Below are 12528 nucleotides of genomic sequence, written 5' to 3' on the forward strand. Positions count from 1 at the left end.
CACCTAGGTGCCCCCCCTTTCCCCCCCAGCTTCAGTCTTGATAGCACAGGTCAAAAGATGGGACCTTCTGTGCAAGGAGGAAGGATTACAATCTTTCAGTCTTTAAACCCAGGAATATTCAAGGAGCGGATACTTCTTAACCTAGAGGCAGAGCAAGTGTCTTGTTTAAGTGACATGTGTGGACTCCCCCAGAAATTCAGGGCAGGAATAGAAACAGGGTCCAGGGAAACTGAATTGTAGAAATTTATATGGTATATTGGAGAGTCCCTCTTGCTCAGAAATCTGAATGTGGTCAGTGGAGAGAAGGTAAGACAACTCAAAACAGTTTGGTAGCCAGCAATGGATTTTGCTTGTATGTAATAGGTTTATTTTGGTAAAGATGGATGTTAGTAAGTGGTAGGGAATAGAAATCTGCTGTCTCTTTGAAATATCCTTTCCTGTGTATGTTTTGGCCAAAGGGATTTGCCATCAATACCTCAGATGAATCCTTGTTATGAACTCAGTTGCCAGAAATTTCTTACGTTTTCTCTCCTTTTGTTAGGATTAGGGAAGGTATCAAGAATGAAAGCATATAGTATCTTATTTGGTTAACTAGTTTTCACCTTGGCTAAGTCAAAGTGGATTTTGTTGTGGAAACTACACACTTGGTAGACTAAAATGGAAAAATTACCAATCAGGAAACCCTGGTTCCAAATGTACTATTTCCTAGCTGTATGTGTGTCTGTGTGCTCGTGTGTGTGCCTGCTCCTGTGTGCTTGCATGTGTGTGTTAACTTTAATAATGTCTTTTTATGAACTACACAAGCATACGTATTATAGCAAATAACCCGTTTCCACTCTCCGGTGCAAGAATTGAAACATTTCCAACACTGTAGAAGTCCCTTGGGTTTCCCCTGCCCCCTCCTCGGAGAACTCTGTAATGTTTTAGGCAGGTCACTTTTACCTCTTCAGGGTGATGTCAGGATCTGTAGTGGGATGGTGATAGTGGCTCTGCTTTGTTCACGGGGTTGTGAAATTCAAATATGTTGTATCTGTGAAGGCACTTGGAAAATCTCAAGATGCTGAATAAGTCAGAGAGGATTCTGCTAAAGATCTGGTTTAGTAGTGTCTTGTGCCAGTCTGGATAGATACAGCTCAAGTGTTTGGTAAGCAGTAAAGGAATGGAATTATGTTGTCTCTATACTTTCTTTCATAGAGAATTCTTCTTGAGGAAAAGTCAGTGTATCAGATTCCTCAGAATCCCTCAGTATATGTTCATTTAGCAAGTATTTACTAAATACCTTCTATATGACAAGCACCTCTCCCAGGCAGTAGAGAAATAGCAATGAACGGAATAGGCAAGGTTCATGCCCTGAAAACAAGTAGACAATCATCTTTATCTTCTAATTTACATCAATTCTATCCTTGGGTGCTTAGACATGTCTTATTCTCATCTACATTTGCTGGCCCTCCAGGTTTAAATTGGAATTGTTTGTAAGGCAGTATTTGAGTTGTGATTAGACAGATGTCTATTAAAGGTTTAAGATATTTATTTTTCTACTCACAGTCTTTAAGGAGGATGTTTGGTGCCAGATTTTGCCAGCATTTGAGGTGGAATTTTTTCACCTTATTTTAGCCAGTTTTAGCTGAAGCAGCTTTCTTCTACCCTGTAAGATTTTAAACTTTTATCCCTTCCTTTGATTTGTGTCAGGGTGAACCGTTTGATGTAAAAGACTTGACTCCATAATCTTCCATCTGCCCTAATGCTGTCATCCGGAGTAGAGACTCAGCCAGTTCCACTTGATTCCTCCATGTCTGCCGTGGTACAGGAATTATACTCTGAACTCCCTGTGAGTGTCTCCAAAGAGCTTCATGCTGACCCTGAGCCAAGTGTGATTCCAGATGTAAAACCCGGAGCCTCAAGCTCTCTTATAAGTCAGAGTAGGGCAGTGCCCTTGGAGCTGCAGAGGACTCGTGCGGAAAGTTGTTGTGAAGAAACTTCTGGCACCTTGGATCATGGGGGTGAGCCTGGGCGGTGTGGGCTGGTGGACTCCACAGCAGGAGGTTCTGTGGCTTCTGGGATCTTGGATAGGGAAGAGAAAACCAAGAGCGTGGAGCTAAAGGTCTTCAGAGATCAAGGGGACCAGGCGGAAATTATAAGAGACCCCTGTGAGGGAGCAAAGGAAGACCCACATCAACATTCCACAGCTGCTGAAGAAAAGATCAGCCTAAGTCAGGTAAGACATGAGATCTCAATTCAGATGAGTGTGAATGACAGCTTTCCAGAGTAACACTTCACTTGATAAAGTACAGATGCTGACAGGTAGCTTATGATTTTTTCTTGAAACATTTCCAAAATGTTGATTTTGATGTTAATTTTCTTTTGATGATGTTTTAAAACATTTGTGTCACATGAGACACTTGAGAGAAAGTGCTTATCTAATGAAAAAGTGTCACTTCTCTGAAGCAGCTACTGTATGTGGAATGTTGAGTTTCTATGTGATATTTCTGCATCTGATTTTAAGAAATGATGGGTACTCATTCCTTAAGTTTTGGTAGCATCATGAATAGGATGGAGGGACATATCACAGAGAAATCTCTGAGGGACTCTGCTAACCCAGGTAGGGCTTCATAGGTCCCTAGAGGGATCTCCATATTTTAGGAGCTGGTCCTTAATTTTGTAGGTCTAGAAATGACTTTTATTTTCAAGCATATTAGAGGTTATTGTCTCCAAAAGACCCATGCTAATAATCTACCTCATGAGAGACTAAAGTATAAGTCAGAAAGCCATTTCTTTAATTCATAGTGAAAAGTGGAATCATTACTTGGTAGGAATGGTCACACTGGCTGGTCAGTATGTCTTCTCCCTGTAGGCAAGCCTATGTGGGAAATCAGTCTCTGTAAGTGTGAAATTAATAGGGTTTACATAGGTAGGACTAATGATTAGTGAGCTGTGGTGGCCCGAGGAACCCAGATTCCTAAAGGAATATACCTGCCAAGTACACTAGAAAACTTACTTTCTCCTACAGATGATGCCTTAGACCAGGGTTCAGCAAACTTTTTTTCTGTACAGGGCCATGTTGTAAATATTTTAGACTTTGTAGGCCATAGGGTCTCTGTCAGAACTACTCAGCTCTGCCCTTGTAGCATGAAAGCAGGCATAGACAGTACATAAATGGATGAATGTGGCTCTATTTCAGTAAACCTTTTTTATAAGGTACTGACCCGTGGTCTATAGTTTGCCAACCCCCCACTCTAGACCCACAAATAAATTCATATTATCTGGGCTTTCTGGACTAAGCTCTATTTCCCACCTTGTAAATACGTCATTTGTTTACATAGGTTACAGGGCAATTGATTGTTGTTAGTAGGCTTCATATGTTGACCATAGTTAAGAATAGATTAATCTTTAGATAGAAGTAATTAAGTAACATAACAGATTTTATGCTATGATGATCTGCCCTTAAAAATATAAGTGAAGTAATAGATTCAAGATCTAGATAGAAGTTTCTTCTTGAAATGGTGGGCTCGGTCTAAGGTGAAAATTTTCTGTGATTTACCAAAAATTTCATGTAGTATTTGGTATTAAAGTACATATATAAAAATTATTAAGTACGTAGTGAATTTAATACATTCACAAATATATATATGCCTCTCAACCTAAGATCTAGAAAATTACTGTACCTTACTCCCTCTCAGCTCCACCAGAGATAAATGCTATTCTGAATTGTATAAAGCAAAATGAAATTTATTTTTTAAATTTTTTTAAAGATCTTATTTATTTATTCATGAGACAGAGACTCAAAGAGAGAGGCAGAGACATAGGCAGAGGGAGAACCAGGCTCCCTTTCAGGAGCCTGATGTGAGACTCAATGCCAGGACTCTGGGATCACAACCTGAACCAAAGGCAGATGCTCAACCACTGAGCGACCCAGGTGCCTGGAAAATGAAATTTAATAGGTATAAATGTAAGATTTTTTTACTTGATTTCAAAAAGTGAACTTCATAAGTGAAAAAGAAGCAGAAGTACTTTTGGAGAAACAAAAGACCTGCAGGTTTTAGCTAGTCATTTAGAATTGACTTTGTAGGATACCTGCCAAGAAAAGCCAATTTGCGCTTAATATGTACATTAACAGAAATGTGTTACCTGGACTGAGAAATAACAGTTGTACTCTGTTGTGTACCTAGAATATCACACTCACAGTCCTCTCTCCTCCCCCCAGCACTCAGATTAGCTCAGGATGCCCCTGGAGGTGGAGAGGGCAGAGGGGAAGCAAGGAATGTGTCAGTGTTGGGGTCACTGGCCAAAGGGATCATGTCCTCTCCTCCCCATGCTGAGCCTGGTGTCACGTATCATATGTAGGCAGAGTATAGAAAGCCAGAAATGCATTCATGATAAAGAATTAACACTAATGACAAAAAACTGAAAATAACCATTGGAGGCTAGTTGCTAGGGTGTGTCCTATAAAAGAAGAATCAAGTAAGAGAAGCCTTCAATAATTTGGAGAGCTGTCAAGCAGAAGTGGTTCTGTTTGGCACAGTTAGGCTCTGTAGAAGATATAGTGTATGTAGTTCAGTCATTCTCAGGTCACAGGACCCTTTGAAAATCTGAATGAATGCTTTTCTGATCTCTCAGAAAAGGATACCACTATTTTAGAAGGTTTTTAGAGCCTAGACATCCTTGGATATCAAGATAAGAATTCTTGCTAGATTGGCAGAACAAACAGACAAAAACAGTTGATGAATTAGAATATTTTGCAATATATATCACAGATAAAGGACTTACCTCTCTAGTAAAGAACTCCCTTTTTTAAAGATTTTGTTTATTTATTAGAGAGACAGCGTGCGCAAGAGAGCAATGAATGCATGAGCAGAGGGAGGGGCAGAAGGAGAGGAAGAAGCAGGCTCCCTGCTGAGCAGGGCTCAATCCTAGGACCCTGGCTTTATGACCTGAGCCAAAGGCAGACAGACACTTAACCAACTGAGCCACCCAGCCACCCCATAAAGAGCTCTCCCTCTCTTTTTTTTTTAAGATTTTATTTTTAAGTATTTTTTATACCCAACATGGGGTTCAAACTTACAACTCTGAGATCAAGAGTTGAATGCTCTACTGACCAAGGCAGACCAGCTCCCCATTGATATATAAAGAACTCTTAGATTGAGGAATGGAAAACCCAATAGGAAAAAAAAAAAAAAAGAAGGAAAAGAAAGCCCAATAGAAAAATGAAGGAAAGACTTGAATAGATGATTCATGTTTGTGTGTGTGTGTGTGTTGATGTGTGTATTCTTAAACACATGAAGAGGTAGTCAATCTCACTTATAATTAGAGATATGTAGTTTTAAACAATCAAAATACCACTTTTTACTTAACAGATTGGAGAAAATGAAAAATTATGGCAACATATCTTATTGACAAGGCTGTGAGGAAAAAGGTGTTCTCACATGTTGTTGGTGGGAATGCATACTGATAGAACCTTTCAGAAGAGGAATTTGGCTACACCTAACCAGAATGCATATGCTTTCACCTATTGACCCAGCACTCTCATTTCTAGGAATCTACCCCAAATATACACCTCCAAATTATAGAAATACATATACCCAAAGTTACTGTTTGTAGCATTGCAAAATGTTGGAAGCAATGTAAATGTCCACATATAGAGAAGAGGCTGAATAAACTATAGTGTGCATATGGAACATCCATACATGGGGCACTATGTTCCTGTAATAAAGAATTGAGGATCTCCATGTACTGATATGGGGTGATTTCCAGGTTTGTCATGGCTCCTCAGGACCACCTCCAGGTTTGGGGATTCACTGGAACTCATAGGACTCACTCAGCACATGGTCATACTTGTAGCTAAGATTAATTGTAACAAATGGGTATAAAGCAATTAGCAAAGGAGAAGCATGGTGCAAAGTTCAGAAAATATCAGGTGCTATAGCTTCCAAGAGTCCTCTCCCAGGGTAGTCCCTCGCCGCCGCCCCCCCCCCCCCCACACACACACACAGTCTTTTCCAAGAACAAACAGTGACAACACATGTGAAATGTCTACCATGAAAGCTTGTTAGAGCCCAGGGGTTTTACTAGGAGCTGGTTATATGAGCATCCTCTGCCTGGTACATAACAAAATTCCAGACTTCCAGAAGGAAAGCAGGTGTTCAACACAAACACCATTGTCATATGGGTGCACCAAGCCACTCTTATCCTTAGGAAATGTTGGAAACTCTCCCAAAATCTAAGTTCCCAGATGAGCCCAGGCCACCCTTGCAAGCAGGCCTTTCTAAGGATAACAGGCTTACTATGTTAACTTTTTTTCTGCAAACTAGGATATACTGGTTAATGAAAAGAGCAAAGGGCAAGTAAACATCTACTGTATCCTCCCATTCAAGAAAGTAGGGGAGATGAGTATACAAGTATCTGCTCGTTTGTATAAAAGACACACATATACATACACACAGGAAGGATAAACCAGAAATGAATGGGTTTGAAGCCAGTGGGAGCTGGGTAGAGAACATGGGAATGGGATAGAAGGAACAGGAGGAAGTATACTTCTCTGAGTACATCTTATTCTGAGTACATGTTTGGTACAACTATACATCTGAGTATAGTTCTGAGGCTGTACTTGAAAAAATAACTAATTAGACAACCAGGATGTGAGGGAACCCAAAATTGAATAAAAACTCCAACGGATGACTCTTAACAAATGAATAATGAAACCATACTAAGGGAGGGGGGGATGAAGAAGAAAAGTGACCCAAATAGCTTTGGGAAACAGTATTTCGACTTTTAAGTCTAAATCCAATAAACCCAAACTTTTTTTTTTTTTTTTGAGAGAGAGAGAGAGAGAGAGAAAGAGAGCATGAGCACGTATGCAGGGTGAAGGGAGGGTGGAGGGACAGAGCAAGAGGGAGAGAGAATCTTAAGTAGGCTTCATACGCAGCACAGAGCCTGACGTGAGGCTCTCTCTCCTGACCCTGAGATCATGACCTAAGCCAAAATCAAGAGTTAGACGCCTAATCAACTCAGCCACCCATGTGCTCCAAATTTTAGTAAATTTGTTTTTCACAGGGATGTGGCTTAGCAACTCCTAAACTACTGTATGCGTGTTCTAGGAGTGAGCAAATAGGTAAATATGGTGGATAATGAGAGCAAGCTAGGTTTCTCACTAGCAGAAATTACAGGTGAGGGCAGGGGTGAGGCTAGAATGAACTGGTCCTAGTGGTGAGGAAATAGAATTGGAGATAGCAGTATGAACTTCTGGCTTTTAATATATGTAGATAGGTACAGAAATACTATATATGTATGGGAATATGAGGTGGAGTATAGAGGCAGTGACATCTTATAGCAGTGAGCACACCTTGCACCCAGTTCTTGGTTTCTAAATAACATATTCCAATGTAAGGAACCAAGACTTTTTGGGGAAATGTTTTGGAGTCTAGCACAGGGAAAAATACAGGATGAGCCTGGAACAATTTGTGATTAATCACTCAGAAAATTATGGAGACATATCAAAAGGACACAGGAGCCAATGTGAAGGGGCTCCCAGTGGCTAACACTGGGCCAATTTGAGCTTAAATAAGATAATAATGAATTACAACCCATAAAATAAGGCAAGTATCGTGAGCCCATGCAGATATAAAATAATTGAATAAATAACTTGAAAAAAGAAAGCTCTTAAAGAATTCTGATTCATAAATGGAATCATGGAAATAAATCTCCCATTTGGCAACCATTATAGTAATAGTCATCTCAAGCAAGAATCCTCAATGGATGTTAAAACTAGTGACTAAAAGTTTAAATGAAAAACAAGTATTTACATTGTCTCTAAATGTGTCTTACATATAAAATATTAAATAATTACAAAGTAACAGAATCATTACAAGGTATACAAAAGAGAATCACTCCACCATAGAGAAACCTGACAGACCCCACCTGAACCAAGTGATAGAAGTTCACCTCCGTAGGAGTGAGACACCCCAAAACCATGTACCTCTTAAGAGGAATGACCAAGAACCAGCATCATTTCTGTGAGATTCCTGCCACCCAAGCATAACCAGAATCTAATGATGAAACATCAAACCCAGATCAAGGGACTTTCTTTTTAAGTGTCAAAGTCACAAAAGATGAATATCTCCTCAAGGAATTATGTCAGTTTAAGGGGGAACTTGAAACATGATTACTAAATGCATCATTGGATACAGGTCCTGAAAAAGGATTTAAGGAAGCCTTTAATAAGATTTGAGTAAATTCTGTAGTTAGAATTGTATCAATAGTTTACTGGCCTTAATAACTCTATTGTGGTTATGTATAAGATGATAACATTAAGGAAAGTGGATGGGGCAGCCTTGGTGGCTCAGCAGTTTAGTGCCACCTTCAGCCCAGGTCATGATCCTGGAGTCCCGGGATTGAGTCCCACGTCAGGCTCCCTGCATGGAGCCTGCTTCTCCCTCTGCCTGTGTCTCTGCCTCTCTCTGTGTCTCTCATGAATGAATAAATAAAAATCTTAAAAAAAAAAAAAAAAAAAAGGAAAGCTGGATGAAGACTACAGGAAATTTTTTGAACAATATTTGCAGACTTTTTTTTATACATCTGAGAGAAATTACCTCTAAATTTAAAAACATTTAAAACTTTATAATATAAACTTTGTATATAATAGTAAAAATGACAAAACAAAAACCAAAAACCCTTCTTGCTTGAGGGACACAGAATTTAAGTCAGTAGAAAAGGTACTTTTTAACATCTCCACCAGTCTAGAAATAGGTTGTGTAGGAAAGTGATTTTTTTTTTTTACTTTTTTTTTTTTTAACTTTTATTTTATTTATTTATTTTTTATTTATTTATTTATGATAGGCACACAGTGAGAGAGAGAGGCAGAGACACAGGCAGAGGGAGAAGCAGGCTCCATGCACCGGGAGCCCGACGTGGGATTCGATCCCGGGTCTCCAGGATCGCGCCCTGGGCCAAAGGCAGGCGCTAAACCACTGCGCCACCCAGGGATCCCAGGAAAGTGATGTTTATGAAGAGACTGAATGACCGAATGTCAGGAATATAGCAGAGGGGTTTCTGGTTTGGACAAGCAACCTGAGTGCTGTTCTTTTCCCATCCCAGGGTTCTGTGATTTATTTCTAATAGCCTTGAGCAGCTTTCCATAAAGTTCTTTTCCTCCAGCTGTTCTTCATCTCAAACCAGCAAAGAGACCCACAGTTGGGCACTGGCTCAGGTTTGCAGGAGAATACCTAAAGATTTCTACTTTACCCACTCCTCTGTGTTCTCTCTGGACCAGAATCCATCATGACAGGAAAGGTAATGAGTAGTGACTTCAGTAGAACCTGACTCCAGCAATAAGAACTTGCTGTAATTGTGAAAGACCCAGGCTTTCAGGGCGTGCATCATATGAAACGAATGAATTTAACAGAGTCCGATCTGCTTGGTGAATTTCCCAGTTCAAGGATAAGGACTGTGCCAATTTTTAGAAGTTTACTTTCCTATATCATGGTTTCTGATGAAACTTAAACAGATTTTGTTAAATATTCATTTCATTCACTTTATCTCACTTAAAGTAATTATAGATTTTTGTTGTTGTCAAAAGAAAAAACAACAAAATATGTGTTATGAAGCAACTTCTTTTTAATGTTGGTGCTAACTTTTTTTGCTTGTTTTATGGTGGTAAAATGCACCATAACTATAAAAATTGCCATTTTAATAATTTGCAAATGTACGGTTCAGTGGCGTTAATAAGCACGTTCACATTGTATAACCATCTACACCATCCATCTCCAGAATTCTTTTCATTTTCCCAAACTGAAACTGTATCCATTAAATGGTAACTCCCCCATTCTACCCTCCCCCTGGTCCCTGGCTACTATCATTCTCCTTTCTGTCTAAGAGTCTGTCTACACTAGGGACTTTCATCAGAGTGGAATTTTATATTCTTTGTCCTTTTGTGACTGTACTTAACATTTTTTTAAGGATCCACTTAAAAAAATTTTAAATCTTCTAATCATGAAATACTTCAGTCATTAAAAAGAAAGCCAGCAAAAATAATTCTTTCCTGCCTTATGATTATGTCAAAAAGGCATAAAAGCTTATAACTAATAATTTGGAGCTTTGATCGGGAACCACTCTGTTATTGAGGAGGAGAGAAGAAAGGCGAAAAGGAAGGAGGGGAAAGGTATCAGAACAGGCACAGTGGCGGGGACAGCTGCAAGAGCCAGACTGAATGGTGAGAGAAAGAATTCAGTTCTGAACTCACTTGTGGAACAAAGGTCGACAACTCTGGTGCATGCAGATGTTACAGGCCGGGTTGTGGACCAGATTGATGTTATTTAAGAATAAGACATGGGTACAGGGTGCCTGGGTGGCTCAGTTGATTAAGTGTTTGCCTTCAGCTCAGGTCATGGTTTCAGGGTCCTGGGATCAAGCCCCAAGTTCGACTCCTGGCTCCGCGAGGAGTCTGCTTCTCCCTCTGCTCCTCCCCCCACTTGTGTGCATTCTTATAACTTTTTTTAAAAATCTTTAAAAAAAAAAAAAGATAGAGATGGATATGTGATATTCCATGTAGATGATTTAACATTGAAAACTATACAATGAAAAAAAAAAAAGAAAAGAAAACTATACAATGTGGGGGTTTTGTCCCCTCCATTTTTCCCCTCCATATGCTTCATTTTCTGTTTGTTTTTCTTGGTGCTTAGATATAAGTTGTAGGATGTTTATTATTTTACTTTTTCTTTTTCTCTCAGCAGTTGATGTGCCTGGGTTGAATGTGTTATAAAAGCTTTGGTTCCAGGATTTGAAACTTTATTTGTACTCAAAACAGACACAGAAAAGTTCTGATTGTCTATTATCTGTTAGCTGTGTACATGAAAAGTCAGTATACATTTTTGACCGATATTTGAAGCTATCTGGACAGAAGACATTATGTAAAGACCCACAATGGCTGTTGATCACTTGAGCCATATTATGCTGTTGGAGAAACTGGTTTTTTAATGGCATGTTCATCAGACCCAATTATATATATATTTTAAGAATTTATTTATTCTTGAGAGACAGAGAGAGGCAGAGACATAGGCAGAGGGAGAAGCAGGCTCCCTACAAGGAACCCAGTGTGGGACTTGATCCCAGATCCTGGGATCACGACCTGAGCCAAAAGCAGACGCTCAACCACTGAGCCACCCAGACGTCCTAATCAGACCCATTCTTGTGCAATTTGTGGGACTTCACTTAAAGCCTATTGAAGTAAATGCCCATTAAGCTTATTTACTTCTTATCCTAATAATCTGTGGTCTTAGATGAAATTTGCGGTAGTGTATAGGAGCTTGCTATTTGCTTAAAGGGATATCGTGGTGGAAGGAATTCACTTTGGGATATTTAAAGGTGGAAAAAATCTGAACTTCATGCTATTAGTAGTTAAACTGGTGGCCATAACCTGTTCTCCAGTTCTGCCAGGGTACTGTCATCCCCACAGTGATGGTTTGCCCTGACATCTCCTGTTGTTAAAAGTGACAGACAATTGCCCAAAGCACTAGTGGCATGTTACTGAGACTGAGATAGAACTCTCCTAATTGGGCAGCCTGGGTGGCTAAGTGGTTTAGCGCCGCCTTCAGCCCAGGGCGTGATCCTGGAGTCCTGGGATCAAATCCCATGTCGGGCTCCCTGCATGGGGCCTGCTTCTCCCTCTGCTCCTGTCTCTGCCTCTCTCTCTGCATCTCTCTGTGTCTGTCATGGATGGATAAATAAAATATTTTTTTTAAAAAAAGAACTCTCTTAATTATTATAGCAGCCCTCAGATAATCATTGTGGGGGAATATCATCAGATGCCTTTGCAAGCTAAGGTGATCTGTGCCTTATTTAAAATTACCAGTTGTTTCCCTGAATTGAAATACATGAAGGAAAATTCTTTTTTAAGCTCTGTAAAGATGATTTAAAATTACTGTTCTACAGCAGTTCCTTTCTAAATATGCAAGGGTAGGAAACAAAGATCCATCTAGAGATACGAAGATACTTTATTTTCAAAGTATTTTTTTTTTAGATTTTATTTATTCATTAATGAGAGACAGAGAGAGAGAAAGAGAGAGGGAGGCAGAGACACAGGCAGAGAGAGAAGCAGGCTCCATTCAGGGAGCCCGATGTGGGACTTGATCCTGGGTCTCCTGGATCACACCCTAGGCCGAAGGCAGCACTAAACCACTGAGCCACTCAGGCTGCCCTAGAGTATTCTTTACTATGAACATAAATGGCTATTTCTACAAGCCAGGTTGTAGGAAGTATCTCATTTGTGCCATATTGTTAGCCTATCATTGTACACTTCAGTGTATAGACAGCCCCATCTGAAGACGAGGCGGTCACTGCCCTTCCTTACTTATCTGCCTCTGCCTCCAGCTCAGGAAGCTCAAATTTGGAGGAGCTCAGTGGAGTCTGGTTATAAGCAGGGCTCACAGCTCAGAGATAAATCAGGCCCTGAGGAGATTGTAACTAGCCTACTTATAAAAGCTGAATAACCTGATGTATATTCATTTCCTTCCTTTAGATATTTGTGTTCTCCTACTCTAA

General features: G+C 39.9%; 1 protein-coding gene across 11 annotated transcripts in view; it reads left to right on the forward strand.

Moving 5' to 3' along the window:
- Positions 1-12528, forward strand: part of PRR14L (proline rich 14 like) — a 58132-nt gene that overhangs the window by 7091 nt on the left and 38513 nt on the right. For 7 of the 11 annotated variants that reach the window (XM_041728428.1, XM_041728429.1, XM_041728425.1 and 4 more), the window contains one exon: positions 1690-2215. The exons of 3 other annotated variants lie outside the window; for them this stretch is intronic. In XM_041728428.1, coding sequence (XP_041584362.1) covers positions 1742-2215 — 474 coding nt within the window. In that variant the 5' untranslated portion in view covers positions 1690-1741. Of the gene's footprint in view, positions 1-1689; positions 2216-12528 lie in introns of those variants that run through there. One more of the 11 variants, XM_041728434.1, reaches the window with a different exon arrangement.

The sequence above is a fragment of the Vulpes lagopus genome, chromosome 14 (genome assembly GCF_018345385.1).
Source record: "Vulpes lagopus strain Blue_001 chromosome 14, ASM1834538v1, whole genome shotgun sequence".
NCBI classification, from domain to species: Eukaryota; Metazoa; Chordata; class Mammalia; order Carnivora; family Canidae; genus Vulpes; species Vulpes lagopus.